The sequence below is a fragment of the Prenolepis imparis genome, unplaced genomic scaffold (genome assembly GCF_030444845.1).
Source record: "Prenolepis imparis isolate NDT839.2.m4 unplaced genomic scaffold, iyPreImpa1.0 SCAF_2, whole genome shotgun sequence".
In the NCBI taxonomy this organism is placed as follows: Eukaryota; Metazoa; Arthropoda; class Insecta; order Hymenoptera; family Formicidae; genus Prenolepis; species Prenolepis imparis.
This window is the reverse complement of record NW_028141160.1, coordinates 12966881-12985380: the sequence shown is the minus strand read 5'-3', so window position 1 is coordinate 12985380 and position 18500 is coordinate 12966881. Positions and strand designations below refer to the sequence as shown.

At 30.3% G+C, this 18500-nt stretch overlaps 4 protein-coding genes across 9 annotated transcripts in view; 2 read left to right on the top strand and 2 right to left on the bottom strand.

Annotated features, from left to right (window-relative positions):
- Positions 1 to 5062, top strand: part of Ftz-f1 (ftz transcription factor 1) — a 29315-nt gene extending 24253 nt beyond the window's left edge. Inside the window, exons 3-6 of one of the 2 annotated variants that reach the window (XM_083056072.1) lie at positions 740 to 998; positions 1352 to 1452; positions 1538 to 1702; positions 2044 to 5062. In XM_083056072.1, the coding sequence (XP_082912198.1) occupies positions 740 to 998; positions 1352 to 1452; positions 1538 to 1684 (507 nt within the window). In that variant the 3' untranslated portion in view covers positions 1685 to 1702; positions 2044 to 5062. Of the gene's footprint in view, positions 1 to 739; positions 999 to 1351; positions 1453 to 1537 lie in introns of both variants that reach the window. The other variant, XM_083056065.1, reaches the window with a different exon arrangement.
- Ppl (glycine cleavage system H protein, mitochondrial) lies at positions 828 to 7526 on the bottom strand. Of its 2 annotated transcripts, XM_083056091.1 has the most exons (4): positions 7236 to 7526; positions 6687 to 6830; positions 6208 to 6339; positions 828 to 940 (listed from the first exon to the last, which is right to left on the bottom strand). In XM_083056091.1, exons 1-4 carry the CDS (start codon positions 7381 to 7383, stop codon positions 912 to 914), a joined length of 453 nt encoding a protein of 150 aa, XP_082912217.1. In that variant the 5' UTR covers positions 7384 to 7526; the 3' UTR covers positions 828 to 911. The 2 variants fall into 2 exon arrangements, with proteins under 2 accessions (XP_082912217.1, XP_082912213.1); XM_083056087.1 differs by lacking the exon at positions 828 to 940 and having other exon boundaries at positions 3623 to 6339.
- Positions 7500 to 12633, bottom strand: Csul (protein arginine N-methyltransferase 5). Of its 2 annotated transcripts, XM_083056076.1 has the most exons (12): positions 12070 to 12633; positions 11852 to 11970; positions 11516 to 11742; positions 10874 to 11053; positions 10571 to 10780; positions 10231 to 10439; positions 10046 to 10168; positions 9754 to 9929; positions 9424 to 9627; positions 9160 to 9341; positions 8934 to 9089; positions 7500 to 7600 (listed from the first exon to the last, which is right to left on the bottom strand). In XM_083056076.1, the coding sequence occupies exons 1-11, from the start codon at positions 12156 to 12158 to the stop codon at positions 8937 to 8939; spliced, it is 1872 nt and encodes a 623-aa protein (XP_082912202.1). In that variant the 5' UTR covers positions 12159 to 12633; the 3' UTR covers positions 7500 to 7600; positions 8934 to 8936. The 2 variants fall into 2 exon arrangements, with proteins under 2 accessions (XP_082912202.1, XP_082912201.1); XM_083056075.1 differs by lacking the exon at positions 7500 to 7600 and having other exon boundaries at positions 7638 to 9089.
- Positions 12634 to 13142: 509 nt separating this feature from the next.
- Positions 13143 to 18048, top strand: Rpn13 (regulatory particle non-ATPase 13). Of its 3 annotated transcripts, none has more exons than XM_083055927.1 (5): positions 13143 to 13759; positions 13965 to 14081; positions 14210 to 14549; positions 14602 to 14747; positions 17267 to 18048. In XM_083055927.1, exons 1-5 carry the CDS (start codon positions 13559 to 13561, stop codon positions 17663 to 17665), a joined length of 1203 nt encoding a protein of 400 aa, XP_082912053.1. In that variant the 5' UTR covers positions 13143 to 13558; the 3' UTR covers positions 17666 to 18048. The 3 variants fall into 3 exon arrangements, with proteins under 3 accessions (XP_082912053.1, XP_082912070.1, XP_082912062.1); XM_083055944.1 differs by having other exon boundaries at positions 13145 to 13759; positions 17435 to 18047; XM_083055936.1 differs by having other exon boundaries at positions 13146 to 13759; positions 14620 to 14747; positions 17267 to 18045.
- Positions 18049 to 18500: the final 452 nt, after the last annotated feature.

The window sequence follows — 18500 nt, the reverse complement described above, 5'->3', positions numbered from 1 at the left end:
AAGCAGTGGTATCAACGCAGAGTACTATTGCACAATCACTACTGAATGATTTCAAGCATCGCCTCATATCTAGGTCATAACAAGATACGTTTCTGGGTTATGGCGGTTGCCCCAAAGCAGCAGGACCGTGTTAATTGTAAATATTTTTAACTGTAAGTTTTGTAACAATTTTTTAATTTTTGCTTCAATATGGCAAATTTGTTAATAACGATGTAAAATGGAAGGAGGCAATTTTGTTAATTTTTCGTCGACAATATGGTACGTTGCTACCGGATCTTCATACTACAATTTTATTAAAATCGTGTTACGCGTGTAAATAATTTTTTCAAAACATAAATATGCAAATCATTATATATATATATTGAATTTTTGTGTTTTATGTTTTATTACAAAAAAGAATATTCTCGAATAAACAAAATGAACATTAATGGCACAATTAATATTTAGCAAACATGTATACATATATATAAGTTAAACATATATATATATATATATATATATAAGCAATTAATATTACTTATATTAAAAATTATACTTTAATTAAATTTTATTATTTTATTAACTATGCAATGTTCTCTCTTAAATTTAATTATTTCTGAAAACATAATATTGTTATTGTTACGTTACCATATAAAATTTTTATACAAAATATGAAATTCTAAGCGGAATATATAATATTTTTTCTCTGTATGTTAATTAATAATACATTTACACAATGAACAAATGTTATTTTTACTAGGTTGACGATCAAATGAAACTACTACAACATTCTTGGTCGGATATGTTGGTGCTAGACCACCTTCATCAAAGGTTACACAATAATTTACCTGACGAGACGACACTTCATAATGGCCAAAAGTTTGATCTCCTTTGCCTCGGCCTACTCGGAGTTCCTGCCTTGGCCGATATCTTCAAAGATCTAGCCAAGAAACTTCAGGATCTGAAATTCGACCCCTCCGATTACATATGCATGAAATTTCTAATGCTGCTTAATCATGGTAAGTAAAATCAGATTTATACGCGTTCGTCTCGTAAGTGGCGAGTTTTGAAAACAATAGATAATAATTAAAGTGGTAAGACATATACATTTTGTTTCAAAGTTAGCAGACTATCACATTGCATTTCTTTTTCAAATATGATTCTTGTAAAAATATCACGTCATAGAAACTTCCTGTAACAACATTTGAAACATGTTATACGACGTAACATCTCATAATTTGATTTTTATATTTTGTCCGACTTTTAAATAAATACGTCTCACATATAATTTTAATTAAAATTCAATTTGTATAAGACATGTATATATCGCTTCTTATTCTATGCATAAATATATATATTTAATTTGATTCAGATGTCCGTGGATTAGTAAACAAAAAGCATGTGCAAGAGGGTCACGAGCAGGTTCAACAGACGCTTATGGAGTACACGCTAACTTGTTACTCATCTATACCGGTGCGTTTTATTGCGAAACTCTCCCTCATCCTAAAGTAGGTTAGCAGACAGTAGATATTTAATTGGATTTTTTCGATCTGCGCAGGATAAGTTTAACAAGCTGTTAGCAGTATTACCGGAAATCCACGAGGTGGCAACCAGGGGAGAAGAGCATCTTTATCAGAAACATTGCAGCGGAAGCGCGCCGACGCAAACACTTCTCATGGAAATGCTTCACGCCAAGAGGAAATGAAACGATCAGTTTTTCTCGGTAATTTTTGCCATCGAATATAATTCGTCGCTATATATATATATTAATATATTTATATATATATATATATATATATATATATATATATATATATATATATATCGAAAGTCCTGTTATTGCCCCTAACCGTGAAATAGAGTGGACCTCAAAGTACATATTAAGAGCTAAAATGCTGCTAAGGTATCGGACCAAGTAAAGGGGCCCTGGTTCAAGATATACCTATGCATACAAATCAAGTATAGACGTACACATACTTTACATATATATATACACATAGTATATGTATTATAAAGTGTATTTAAATATATAAACACATATATTTTCTATATTTGATGTTGAAGTTTTAGAGATGTATCCGTGATGAATTACCCCTGTTGGCGGGTACAAGAGCAGGGAAACAGTAAGCAAGATGCCTTGAAAACAGTACAAAGGGTGGTTAAAACAAACACAAAAAAATATTGGTCAAAGGGCAGGCAACTTTGTCTAAATAAGTAAAACTATTTTTCTAATATACTTAGAAGCGAATTTATTTTTAAGCATACCACACACCACTGAAGCCTTGCTCTCACTCAAACGAAATATATATCGTACTATCGCTAAAGAGAATCGAAGTCTCTTTCTCTCTCCAGATCAATCGTGCTTCTGCAAGGGATTCAATGGGCATACTTGAATGACAATGAATTGTATGTGATATACATATGTGTTTCTCGCACGGCCACCTGGGCATCCTTAGAATTTTCTATAAAAAAACAATCTGCATTTTTGTCACACTTGCACACAGCAGGGCTACTACTGTAAATATCTAGTTAACACATTCCAATTATGTTGTAAAGTACGAATCGTGTTAAATATGTATACTATTTTGTGTATAGTTAAATAATAATGAAATGAAATAAATATATTTCTGTTGCTTATTCTTGAGAAAAAATTATTAGCTACTTAATGTCTTCACTAATTTTAGAATCTTATTCATGTAACTTCTTTATTATTTTTCAAATAGGTGGCGGAAAGGAATAACTACAAATTGCGATATTTTACTACTGTATGTTGTATCATAATAAAGATTCTGTTTTAAGAAATAAAAGAATCATTGGAGCAAGGTTTATGTGGTCCTATATTGTCTAGCGATTAATTCTAAATATATAAGGTAACATTATTCGCGCGCGCGCGCGCGCGCGTATCGCAGTTGTTAAATAGAGAAATATTTAGTAAATGTTAAGCTAGAGCGATCGAAAGTAGAAATTTTTTACTAATAGATTATTATTATTAAAATATTAATTATTATTAATTATTACTATTATTATTGTTTAGCCGATAGTCAGAAATTTTTCAGTGCTGTGAAGGTTGTCTTTCCGACGCCTGTGGTATATCAAAGCCATTGGAAATTATAATATTGTGTCAGACGCAAAGCTTAAATGTGACAAAAAAAAAAAAGAGACAGAAATCTCTCCTCGCACAGGTAGATTGGTAATGTTGCCCGTTGCGACTCCTCTTGTATTTATTCACGTATCAAACACACGTACCTGCTGCAAAAATGCTATTTTACTACTTTCACTTTTTCCACCGATTTTTCGTAATATATGTAATTAGAGTTGTGAATGACTTGTGATTGACAAGCGCAAAACTCGACTTCGTCACGTTAGATTAAGAATCGAGTGTTAAATCAAATCAAGAGAAGAGCGGTAACGAGTATTATTACCACGGAAATAAATATTTTATCGAGGGCATCGTATATGTACTTATCGCGCGAGTAAAGATTTATGTCCGCCGTGTCAAGTTTGACTTTATACGTCGAGCGTCGAGATATATAAAAAATGCTAATGTTCCCAAATTTTCAAATCGTCTGGTTCTTCATATTGAATAATAATTGGAAACATAGTCTAGGTTTATCATTATTCTCATCTTCAGTGCTTCTTTGAAAAAAAAAAAAAAAAAAAAATTTATTTAACTCACGACACGAATGACTACCTCTTCATATCTGTATTAAGTTTTTATACTTTTACATTTTTAGTAACCACATACCTCAGAATAGACGCCCAGATAGCAATTTGAGTGAAATGAGTGAATGTAATACGTATAAACAGATATTTTTAATCCGTATAGTGTGTATAATTACACATTAAGAAACTACGATATGTAATACAACTTATTAAAAATATCGTATCCATTGTATATGTCCACATTTTAGATCTTAGTTATTATTATTATTATTGTATTTTTTGCAAGTTAGTTCATAATTGTGTCATTTACTATGTATTAGTTACTGCTGTCACAATTGAAAAAATTGCTTTAAATCATACATTGCTGTTTGGGTGAGACAAGTTCATGCTACCGTTTATTTATTGTACATCATCTTTTCTCATTTCTGAGACCTCCTGCTGAACGTGTCGGTCTGATAATTTTGGGACAAATCGTGTTAATCGCATCATCTCCTCTCTTTCTATGTTAATGAGAAAAAAACTAAATTTTGAAGATAGCTCTATATCAATTATCTCTGTATATATCAATATATAGGATTGAGGTATATAAAGTGACATATTGATCTCTTTTAAAGTTCAATTTTAGGAAAAGACTTTTTCCCTTTTTTATATAAAATATGTACAGGATTTTGAAAAAGGTGATATTTAATGGCAATAATACTTTCACTAGGATTATATAATTGTTTTTAAACGGGAAAAACCTCTTTTATTAACGAAACATCATTATTTTTTTCTAAAGAATTTGCTGAAATTGACAAATTCAATAGTGAGAATTTTTTTAAATATTAATGTAAGTTTTGCATCCAATTATAACATTGATTACAGCAATTCTATAACCATGTATTCAATAACATAAGTGTGTATGCTTATGAAGAATACATGTATCAAATAACAATATTATAACAGAAGCATATATAAGCACGTTTCTATTAATACATAGATATGAACATTTATATGATGCTAAAACTTGTGCAAATATTGAAAGAAATTACATTGAAAAAATAATAATTACTATATTATTGTTATTCTTTGAAAAAATAGCATAAAGTATTATAGTCACTATATTCCTTTGCAGAATCCCGCAAGTTTTATTTCAGATATTTTCTTTTAAAATGGGTATATTTTCTCAAACATTAATATGCCATGCTTTATAAACGCCTCATCCTATATGTAAGTCCATCCCGATTAATAACTCGATCTGTCACAACATGTTTATTAACAAATGTAATTAGTAAATACGACAATTACAGCGTTATGTATATTTTTTTATGTTAAATATGTACAGTTACCAATTATGATTGGCAAATAATCTAATTTAATATCAATGTGATTCTTTGATCCAATAAAACGTTGGAATAAAGTTTAAAAGAAAAAAAAAAAACTATTATGCGTTGTTATAACACTGCCATTAGCAGTTGGCAATTGTAAATTATGTAGAAAAATTATAATTGACTGTAAATATATCTTTATTATTAACAGATAACTGTTCCTTTCTAGAGCTAACAGTGCTATTTTTTATATGCTATATAGTATATATGATTGAACCTCCACAATGACATTATTTCCCTTATTTAATATTGTTACAAAGATTACGAAATTGCTAAAGATGAGATATTTGGAAGGAGAGTTGAAAATGGTATATAGGGTCAGTCGATATGCTATTTTGCGAGATTCAAAAATAGTATTTTATGATTCAATTACTTAGGATGTACAATTATTACAAAATTTCAATGTCCTTGTGCTCGAAAAGAAAAAAAAACGAAATACTATCATAATTCGTAACTTGAATGCTATTATTCATGTATCATATGACTTGTATATCACAATATTTGTTTGCTTTGTATAAATATGATATAAAGAACATTGCACGGTGACTAATAAAGATATTGCAATTATTGCAATCAATATCAATTTTTGACTTGCTGAAAAGAATCTTTATATATTAAAATTTTTATGTTGAGCTACACATTATATGTAATGCATTAACATACATTTTTTTTGTAATTACAATAACAGTAATAATCACCCTATCATCCTAATCATCAATAACTTATCACCCTAATTAAAATCACACATGTATTAAGAAAATCAAATACTATTGCTTAAAATTTTTCATAAATCAACATTCATTTTCGTTACTTATAAAACTACTGAGTGAAATGATTGATGTAAGTTACTTTCAATGATTGAGATGCAAGAAAGCTTACAATATTTTTTCATAAAACACAATGAAAAATATATATATCTATGATGAACATATAAATACATATAAATGATATATTTATATATTCATATAGTTGGTGTGTGTACAGTATATGTTTATATATACATCTTTCATATAAAAAATTTTAAATGCTTCATGACATATATAAAAGTCATATATTATTAATAGTTATATTAAAGAAGAGAAATAATTTTTAGTTTATATTTAATGTGCGTCTGATTTTAAGAACGTATTATAAGCCTCTTCGTTCATCAAACTTTTGATTTCGTCTACATTGTTTAATTCTACTTTAAACAACCAACCTTCTTTATAACAAGATGTATTAATTAAGCTGGGTTTATTTTCAACGGCCTCATTTTTCTCTATAACTTTCCCGCTGACTGGACTTATCAATTCCGAGGCTGCCTTCACTGATTCTAGAGCTCCACATTCCTCTGAAATATCATGTCAATTTTGATCTCTCTAGGTAAAAAATAATTTTATAAATTTAAATTTAGAAATTATATATTGTGTTATATAATATACCTAAGGTTTCATCAGCCAAGCTGTATTCATATATTTGGTTTACAGGAGTAAAAATGTAAGTATGAAACATGTTATGTAATATAAATCTAAGAATGTTTTACATATTCTACAGATAGAATAGTAAAAAATTATATATATATATTTTTTTGTAGTAGCGCATACAAGACTTTTTTTCATCTTAATCATCTTCTTAATTTTTTGAGACTTATTTTTCCCAAAATCTGATATCGCTAAATAAGAAAAAGTATGTCCTTACCTTCTTTCTTAACTGTAGATCCCACGTCAGGAAGTTGAGCAAATACCACATCTCCTAGTGCACCCTGCGCATAATTTGATATTCCAACTGTGCCCACTTTGCCATCCAATGTCACCCATTCGTGTTTATCGGTGTAAAATCGTTCTTAAAAAACAAAAGAAGATATATTTATCGCAATTGCAGCTAAAATGTGATTTATTTATTAAAATAATCAAATAATGTGCAATTAATTATCAGTAATGCAAATGATAGTTCAAGCATATCACGCATTATTGGAGGAGATAATAAAGTTGTTGACGATATATTCTATATATTTATTACATTATATTATTATAATTTAATTATTATAATATTATTATAATATAATTACACACATTAATTCTGATGTTAACCCTTTATAGCGATCAACAATAACAAGATTGAAGAGAAAAATCTTGAAAAAGGAGAGAAAATTCACTATAGATTTTTTATATTAATAATTTGTTAATAATTAATACTAATTTATTATATATATATATATATTTATATATTTTTTTTAGCTCTATTTACCAGCTTTCAAACACCGAGTTGTGGTTATGGAACGCAATGCGGCGAGAGATGTTCTCGATTGTCCGGTTGTTCCGAATAAATCGTTTCTACCCTGCGAGACGAAGGTTTTCATCGCGCACCTGCTGATCTGTACCATCAACCTTGCCATTTTCAACTCCTTTTGTTATTCGCGATCGGGCGCGATCTAACCCTCTTGCGAGCAAAACGGAACGATCGCCGGCCGAATCAGGTCGAATAGTGAGAGAAGACTCTCGACTCGGGCTGATCTGCTCGGCTGCATCTACTTGCTATCGTCATTAGCCCCTCTTTTATTTCGTCTCGGAAATATAAATAATCAAACTAAATATCTAAACAAGCCAACACAACCTGTAAACACACATATATATATATCCGTACATTACATATAAAAAATTCGCACATAATATTAATCTTTTTCTTTTTCACCTTTATAGAGATCTTTTTTTAAATAATGATTTGTATTATGTATAGTCTTGTCTAAACAATCACGAGAGTACAGTTGCAACAGATCAGCAAGTGATCTCCAACCTTTGAGCTATTGAACTAGTTTTATATTTTGATTATCAGTCAGCATTTTCAGCAATTAAGTGTTCGCATTTAAATGTTGATCGTTAGATTCTTAAGAATGATATCGTTAGACTTTGTTGGCATAAATTATGATTTGCAACTTTACTAGCAAAATGTAGAGGAAGTCCAAGAGTTTTCAGATTAGAGAGCAACATTTTTTGCCTAAATTTGTATATTGTTTCCATAAATGATTAATGAAAATGATTACAGTCGTAGAATGGTGGCTCATATATTTTTGTTTTCATACACATAGTCCAATAATTTCTTCTTTTTTTATAAATTAAAAGTATTCTTATAAAAATGAAGAATTTACTTGTGTGTCAAGAAAGTAGAAATTTATTATAAATATTAAACGTACATGTGTACATTTAAAATCATTGTTATATGAATATAACAAGATTTGATAGTGCTACTTACAATGTATTCATATGGAATTTACATAATGTTACTCAAACTGTACATCACGTGAGTTTAATGCGATAGTCACGCTTTGAGAATATCTCGTCATACAAGTTATCAAAGTTCTAACATATCTGTGACCTCAGAGATCAGTGTCATATAAACTTATCAATATATAAAAATATGACTGCTGTGAAATAAGCATATGTCTCTCTTTCATATATTGACTACATAAGTATCTTTTGTGCCTGTATATCTATATAATATATAAGTATTTCTGTAATTTTTTTATCATTTTACAGTGTCAATGATTACCATTCGATGATGAATTTATATCAAGTGATGAAAAAATTATATATTTGAGTACAATGTTTTCAAAGTAACACAAACTAATAAACCTTTCAAAAATACTTTTCTACATCAGTCATACATAAATAGAAACATTCATACTAATTCTATTTTACGTCAAATTCTCACTGAATTCTTGTCATGATAATTCTATGTTAACTAGACAATCTTACAAGACAAATTTAACGTAATTCCAAATTGTTATGCTGATATGTAATCTTGTACAGACTTGCTAAAAATATTTAATTACATAATTATTATCAATTATAAGTTCCTACAAAGTTTCAATTATGATATTTAATAAATTAACTATGTCAGTGTATGACGAGAAATTCTAAGCAAATAAAGAAAAATCACAGAATTATTACATTATAATCCAATAGTGGAAGAACGACCAGTGGAATTGTGAATTGAGACTGGAACAGGCTTACTAAGACACCACTCATACCACACTTTTTTAGAATCACATCTGCGCCAAAAATGAACCACTATTTCATCTCCTGCCTTCAATTGTATTGGTTCCTATATCCATCAATAAATATTATTATCTTCATATTATCTATCAGTGTTTATATTATGATTTCATGCATACCTTAATTGGAAAGAAGATTGGAAACCAACTAAACATATCTGGACTATACGTGTTAGGTTCTATGCTCAATGTGATATTTTCATATAAAATTGCCATAAAATATCCTGAAAACCCATGTAACACGCAGTTCTGTTCCACTTGAAAAGTTTTTGTTTCATATCTCGAATTATCAGTAACAACATCTAAATAATGACAAATGAAAAAATTAAAACACAAATTAAAATACAGACAAAATTGTAATAAATACTTTATATTTATACGAACCAGTATTTGGATGTTTGAATGTAAAAAGTGGCTTTGGATTTGCTATGTCGTATTTATTTTGTAGATGTACCACATACGGAGTTTCAAAATGAGCTAATGGATGTTTATCTTTATCTCTAAGTTGTCTTACTTCATTATATAATTTAGAGGAATGCATAGGGGCAATATATGAAGTGTATGATTGCGGTATGTTGATTCCATCATCTAACAAGTTTATAAAACAAAAAAGCAAATGATTAAAAATATTATATTTAATATATGATTAAAAAATTATATTCATATTAGTTTTAATGCACGCAATTTATATAATTTATAGTATGCAATACAAACCTCTTAAGAATTTCATGACTTTATCTAAGCATTCTGGAGACAATTCATTATCGCCAAAGGACCCAAGTAATTCAGAAACTATAATATCAGCTTTTTCTGGAGGATTCCAATCTCTCATGTCACATGATACTACTGTAACCTTATCTTTCCACAAATCTCTTTGAAAAGCCTGCAATCTGTAAATGTAAACAGTGATATATATGTATATACATAATATATGTGTACATATAAATACATATGTACATACACACATATACATTAATATTTTTTCGTCATTTAAAAAAATTCTTACGTTATCACAGCATTAGGATTCTTTTCTACTGCGTATACTTTCACTTTCTGATAGGCCATCTCTGCGGCATTTAGAGATGCGGTTACAAGTGGTCCTCTTCCAGCGCCAACTACCATGATGACTCTAAAAGTTTTTAATTGTTATATCTCTTTACAAGTATTACATTGTTACATAATCCAACTTACATATTTCTTTCTTCCTCCTTAATCTTAGGTGTGATTGCTTTGATAGCTTCGTATGTAGCATTCTGATATTCTCGATATTTTACAGGATCTTTCTCAAATATTTCATAAGTTTGGGACTCGAGGTTATCCATTAGAGGTTGTAACGGGCATTGTAAATAATCTTCGTATCCTCGAGCAAATTTTTCTATTGTCCCATCACTCTGGCATCCCTAAAGGAATGAAAATTATTTCCTATATTTTGTAAAATATTATTCTAAACTAATTATATTAATCTAAATTAAACTCTCCAATTAATCTCTTTATATAGCTAATATAACTTTGCAGTTTGTTATTGCTTTACCTTCCATAAATAATCAAGATAATTGTGATAATAGCTAATACTTTGGTAACGCGTTGCGCCCGTCAAAATGAATTGAACTTCTAATGCGGCAAATCTTTTCACTATCGTTTGATGTACTTTACTTAGTACAGGATATCCCTTTTTATTAGTTAGAAATAGCGTTGTTGGTAAAATTAAGGATCTCACTGGTTCTCCAAGCCACCTATCTACCTGATATTTAAATTCAAAATTACTTTATTGATACAATTGCACATACTGATATTGGATAATTTAAATTAAAAAAAAAATTAATCTGTAAGTTACCTCTTCCATTTCAGGCACATCATGACTAACAATTAATGAAACTCCTAGTCTTTTATTATAGTCGCATATTGTTCTAAATGCATTCCACCATTCCCATGGATTTTCGTCTACTGGACACTCTTCTGCTCTGTAAAAATAAGCTTGTCTAATTGGATTTTCCATAGGAACTTGGATCCAAACCTATAACAATTAATAGAATATTTTAATGATTTTAAACGCTTTTATTTTATAACCTATAGATCAAAGAATAAGGATTTTCTATGCTCGATAAGCATATTTTTAATTCAAATTTCATAATAAGAGCCAGATGCAGATGGTAGTGCATAAGTTTTAAGAAAAATTATTTTTTTCTAAAAAATGAAATGATTTGTGTAGAACACAAATTTTATTTGAATGTCAAGAAACTTACAAAGTCCTTGAAATTTATACACTCTGTATCTATCTTTTATTAACCCAGGGAATTTAAATTGTATTTTTAACACGAGAGTCTTATCAATTCTTCATTTAGAATATTTTCTTCTTTTCAATTCATATAACACATGATATAAAACATATATTCTAAGATACTTATTTATAAAAATATATTATCATGAATCGAGCAATTTGACAGTAATTAAAAATAAAAATAAATTGTATTGTTACCTGAAAATTAGTATTGTTATTTGATATTTTATCAGAAATAATCCTTGCAAGATTCACATTTTTACTTATTCCATGTTTTAACTTCAAAGCTATTCCTGATAAACCAAAATGGCTAGCTAAACTTATTTCTTGATTCAAGGCTTCTTCACTATTTTTTCTAATAACTGGATTGGTCGAATCCACGTTGATAAATGGTGAAAATTTGCCGATTATTAAAGAATTCCAATCTGCAAAATAAAATTGTGGGTTGCATATATGAAGTTGATTTAGTTATATTTTAAGTATTGATAATATATGTGTAATTAATACATAAGATTATATCTATAATTCATATACCTGAACTACGTAAAATTAAATCGGGCCTAGTAAATGGGCCTGGACGATTCTTGGCAGTACCAGAGATAAACTCTCTTTTAAATAAAGGATGGACCAAAGGAACACATATAAAATCATATCTGAAAGTATAAAACAAAATAAAAATGTAGCATAATTGTAGGCAATAGGCATGTTAAAAAAAAACTCGATAAATAAAATATGTACAATTAATGACTTACTTTGAGTCGTTTGCGTGAACTAAACATTCGTTTAGATTTGCAGCACAACAAAAATCTAATCCACAAGAAACTGGTCGTAGACTCGTCATTGCAATATATAATTAAATATATGTTTTCTTTTGTGAAATATTTATGAATTTTTTTATGTTTTTATGTGATAAATGTGATTTCAATTCTATTTTCTTTTCGCACGTCAGAGATCGTCAAATAACTTTATTAGATGGAAGCCGGCAACGTATAAATTTTAGATTTCAATTAAATATAGTCATAATAATCATCTATAATTTGTCAAAAAAACACTAATAATGATATTTTATGTTCCAGTTTTATATTGACGATGCAATGCTTTTAAGGAAACGTGATTAATAAATTAAATTAATATATGCACACGTGCATAACGTTATGCGGTTATATCTCATAGTGTTTATGGCAGCCATAGACCATAGAAAATGTTGCAACTATAGAAAGCTTTTCGAATACAGATTAAGTACGACTTTCATGCGCCTCTGTTTTAAACCTTAAGGCCGTAAGCAAATCAACCAATCAAAATCAAGCATTCTTATTTCTTGTCGTTTTTATTTACTTATGTATAATTACCTTATAATTTGCACAAATGTTAACACACTTTCACTTTATATTGACAGGTGACAGGTTAGGGTCGGCTAGGCTTTCTTTGTTAGTTATATATATCTTTCTCTCTCGCACTTCCGGTTATACCCCAAGCGACGGAGCCAATCAGAAATCGTTACCGCACTGTCTCATCTGTCTTATAGTATCTCTAAGTGTTGCCAATTTCAATCAATCCCCGCAACACGGGAGAGAGAGAGAGAGAGCGCGTGTGTCGATGTGCGCGGGTGCGCGACGCGTTCGACTTTGAATCGATTTTGACCTTGTAGCGCGCGCTGTGGAATTCGTCCGCGAAGTGGGGGACGTGGTGGGGGGACTGTGTGGTGGGGGGATGCTCGCGCGGGGCGCGGCGCGGCGCGCGCATCCCCCCACCACACAGTCCCCCCACCACGTCCCCCACTTCGCGGACGAATTCCAACGCATTGACGCAGCGCCACTTGAAGGTTAAAAGTCGAACGCGCCGCGCACATCTAGAGTCTAGAGATACTTTATATTGACAGGTGACAGGTTAGGGTCGGCTAGGCTTTCTTTGTTAGTTATATATATCTTTCTCTCTCGCACTTCCGGTTATACCTCAAGCGACGGAGCCAATCAGAAATCGTTACCGCACTATCTCATCTCTCTTATAGTATCTCTAGTGTGTGCAAGCGTTTTCAGTTTGCAGCCATGACAATTTAATATTATATATTATATATTCTATGGTTTCGCGCGATCTGAAGTTGGCAACACTGTCTGCTTCCTGCACCGCCATCTTAAAGTGCAGTGTCATCGGCGCGACTCGTTAAGTGTGGCGGAGAGGAAGTTATTGTTCGATCTTGTTCACGTGAGAAAGCAATTTTTTTATATATATTTATCGGCAAAAATGTCCACCGGAGCACTTTTTGGTAATAACGCGTCGCGCGGCGCTTCGAAAAATCTGGTGGAGTTCAAGGCTGGCAAGATGACTGTCAAAGGAAAGATGGTTTATCCGGATACGCGAAAGGGTCAGCTCTACGTCCATCAATCCGATGATTCGTTGATGCATTTCTGCTGGAAGGATCGCACCACCGGAGTGGTTGAAGATGTACGATGATACTCTTCTTTTTTAATGAATTTGTAGACAAATTTTGACAAATTTGCCGTATGCTTTTTCGTTCAATCTCATACTCTAAAAATTGCTTCACTCTTAATTGTATTTTACAATATATTGATTTGCGATTTGTATATTATAAATTATATATATCTATGATATAAGTAGATATATGTCTACAGCTGAATATGTTTATCAGGATTTAATTATCTTCCCCGATGATTGCGAATTCAAACACGTTCCTCAGTGTAAGACTGGCAGAGTGTATCTTCTAAAGTTCAAGTCGTCGAGTAAGAAGTTCTTCTTTTGGCTGCAGGTAAAAAATATATATTTTATATAACTTTGATTATGTTAATTTAATTAGCTTAATTTATTAAATAATTTTATATTGGTATAGTGTTATAGAAATTTACAATTAAAAATGCTCATATCTTCTCTTCACAGGACCTTAAAACAGATAAGGACGAGGAACACTGCAGAAAGATTAATGATGTACTTAATAATCCTCCGACACCTGGATCCCAGAGAAGTGGTGGAGCTAATGCAGAAGGAGATCTTCAGAATTTGTTGAATAACATGTCGCAACAGCAGCTCATACAATTATTTGGTGGTGTTGGTCAGATTGGTGGGCTAGGTAGCTTATTAGGTACAATGAATAGACCGCATAGTGTTCAAAGTACGAGAGCTTCCACTACAACTTCATCCACTCCGGCCACTACTACTAACATAGCTAGACCGCCTCATTCGTTAACTCCTGGGCCTAATACGGACTCTAAATCTTCAAGTGAGTTGAATTATTTAATCAATTGCAGCACTATATCTTGATGATAATCTAGATAATAATAAATCATCAGCGAGAACACCAGCTCCGTCCACCCCGGCCACGACAGCAGCAAGTTCAAACAACAGAATACAGCTTAGTGATTTGCAGAATTTCCTATCAGAAATTCCGACACCATCTCGGACCGAACCAGTTGCGCAGGTAATGTCATATTATTTCTTCATATTTATTTAATGAATGAATCTGAGAATATATGTATATTCTATTTTTAAAACTTTTTAACTCTAATTCGAGGATAATCAAATTTGTTAACAAATGGCTGATATTAGATGTGCAAAGTATAATATTCTATTTTCTAATAACATCATAATAATTTGATTAGAATTTTGAATTAGCATAATTAAATTAAATAATAGCAGTTCTAATAAAAACCTTTTAATACTTGTTATATAAGTATATATTTATATAGAGCAAAATCACCAAGTGTCTTTTTAGAGATTCTTTAACTTTCCATGAATTAGTTTTCACACACACACACACACACACACACACACATTTAAGAAGAAAATATAGAGATCCATAATTTTTGCATAAAGAACTTTCAATAAACTAAAATTGTAAGCTTGAGGAAAAAATAGAAAACAAAGTCATATTTTTTAGTTAATTTTAAATATCTTTTACTTTTTGGTAAAAAAAGGAAAAGAAAAGAAATGATTTGAATTTAGAATCTAATTACAAAGATATACATTAAAAATTAGAAAAGAAAGATAATTTTATTAAAGAAAAGTTATTTCCAATTTTGTCAAAGTAGTAATCAAAACGATATTCGATGATTATCAAATATCCTGGCTTAAAAATATAAAATAAAGATTAAAATACATTATTTACATTATAAGTTGTTTATTGAAATTTTTATAAAATTTTGATTTCTATAAACATGTGCTTATCTCTTGCTAAATAAATGCATAAATACAAACTTTAGATGTTATATAAAAAACTGATTTTTTTTCAGCAAAAGTATGTTCAATGTAGTAATAAAAGTTTAATTGATTTTTTAGAGAGTATATTATGCATTTAAATGGTCTATATTTAAAAATTGTTTCACATCTTATATTAAAACATTTTATATTTATTTATATTTTATAAATAAAAGCGTATTTCAGATATTTACAATTACTTAATAACATTAATGATATATTTTTGAACTTGTCATTTATCATATCAATTTATATCACTGGATAATGTCTTTTTTTGAAATGCTATGATAAGATTAAATCCACTTGATAAATCCTTTAATAGATTATGCAAAACCACGCCCTTAATACATTTCTGGAAATGTTTTGTCTTTCATCTTAAGAAAGATAAGAATTTGAAATATTATTAAATCTATGACTGATTTTATTGAATATGTGTAAGAGAGAAAAAAGAGAAAATTATTATTTTCTTATTAGATAAAGTAATAAAACGATATTAAAAATTATCGATTTGTCACAAAATTATATTTAATGTAGAAGAGAGTAAGACGAGATGAATGGAAGGAGAGTATTTTTATAAAGTGTATATATAAAAATATAATACTTACAAAGAGAATGTTGTGTGAAGGAAAATGAATGAGAGAGAGAGAGAAATCATACATATATGCAATTATAAACTAAGAGAAAATCTAGCTAGAAAAGTTCTCAACGTGAGAGCAAAGAATGATACAAAGAATTTAAAAAGTGGGACAGATTATATTACTAATTGTATATTTTTTGCAGCTGCTATCAGTGATATAAAATACCATCTTGATAACAGAAGTTAGCTGAAACAATATTCAGTATTTGCTTAATCACTGTCTTATAAGTATCTAAGCTGTTCTTTGAGTGAACAAAACAAGAATAACAAGCAATTTTGTGTTCGTTATTTGCTACATTAATTAAAAATCATATAGTACATTGTTATAGTAGAAAAGTCATTAACAAATTGAAAGTATTATTGTCATATTATGCATTAAAATTAACAAAACTATGGCTAAAAAATTTATGATGGAATAATGGACTTTGCACTTAATTAATGTCTACATTAAATTGAAATTTTAATGTGTTTTAGAGACAGAGATAGCTAAAAGTTTATGTGTCAGTTTATATGTTTGTGGAGACTAATATCATTAGATAAGTCATATAATGTATTGTGGCTAACATGTTCTATAATGTTGCGTTTGCTTTTCTTTGTCTATGAAACTCGATAAAGTTTTAATAATCTATGAGAGATTTGCACAACACATATTGTTACGCTCTAAATATTATGTAATCATTTAATGCAGTCGCATACAATATATAATATTGTTTTAAAAAATTGTTAAGCATCTTTAATATCACATCACACTTACACGGTAAAATTATATTTAATGCGTTCTTTATATGCTATTAAGCTGTATTTAATAGAAAATACTTTTATAAAAGAAAATATTAGCATGTGTATGTGCAATAATCATTCCAAGAGATTTAATAATATCAATTTAATTATTAAATTGAATAGTTAAAGAGAGGTGTATTGTGATAAAATAACATACAGAGAATCGAAAGAGAGAGAGAGACATGGTTTTTTCACTATTCAATAGTATTCTCTGTCTGAACTTTTCCTGGTTGTCGGAGACTCTGGCTCTGCTGAGCAGTTGGGGAAGTTTCTCCGGGTATATCTGTTGTTTTCGCCCAGCTACAGCGCAGCTTCTTGTCCGGCAGAGGGGCGTAGCGACAGAGCTGACCAACGCCATCCCGGCGGCGATCTCTACGACGGAGAGCCTGGAGAGTGCCATGAACGTGCATTTACCACCAGGGGACAACCTGTCTACCACGCTCTCGTCTCCCCAGTTCTCCCAGGCGCTATCAATGTTCTGGTCTGCTTTGCAGTCGGGCCAGGCGGGCCCTGTCATCCGTCAATTCGGCTTGGGATCGGACGCCGTCACTGCCGCAGCCAGTGGAAACATCGAAGAATTCGTCAGCGCACTGGAATCCGAAGCGAAGAGCGGTCAGGGACAACAGCAAGCGCAACAGGGACAGGACGACAAGAGTAAGAAGCAATCACCATCAGCTGCTAGTCCCGATAAGGATGATGACGATGAGGGCATGGCGTTAGATTAAGGATAGGATTTGTACACATATTTGAGAGATTTTTTTTTTCTATATAGAAACCATGCACTTGGGTGTATATTATGTTATATTAATCTACATATAATACAAGTCCTTTCAATGGATACGCATACTCTTCTTCGATATAATTTAAAGTAACATGTTTTTCGAAAATATATATGCAGATGTTTTTCTAAGTGTTCGATAATCTTGTATTTATATTATCATTGAAAGACTAGTAAACAATGTCGATATACAAAAATGTTAAACAGAAACGAATAGAAAATTTTATCATGTATATTTATTAATAAAATTACACAATGTACGAATATTGGGCAACATTTTGTATACATATAGTACATGTTACTACTGGATTTATTATTGCTCCAATAAAATGCAAAATTAACAAGATGGAACAATTTATTTATCAGTTGTATGTATATAATTTAGCATGTATATTATGTATATATTTAAATATGTTTAGAATATTAAATTTGATTGTATTAATTTTAAAATGTGAAGAGAAAATTTCTTAGAGAAGAATAACATATTTTTTATTCACGAGATACAGAATTGTTACAACAAAGGAATGTAAAACTAAATCAAAAAGAAGCGGAAAACTGATAGTCCAATCAGGTGCTTTTGTTTACGACGCACAAGCGCTTTATTGGTCCTTCGCGATAATCGATATATAATATTATCTGTCTGTTTTATCAAAGTGGCTAAATTGAATAAAAAAAAAAAGGAGAAATATGTTTGTAAGTTATCATAATGTCGAATTATTGTAATGAACATTTAATGTAATAATTTGAATAAATTTTCTTTTTTCAGATAGCAAGAGGTTAGG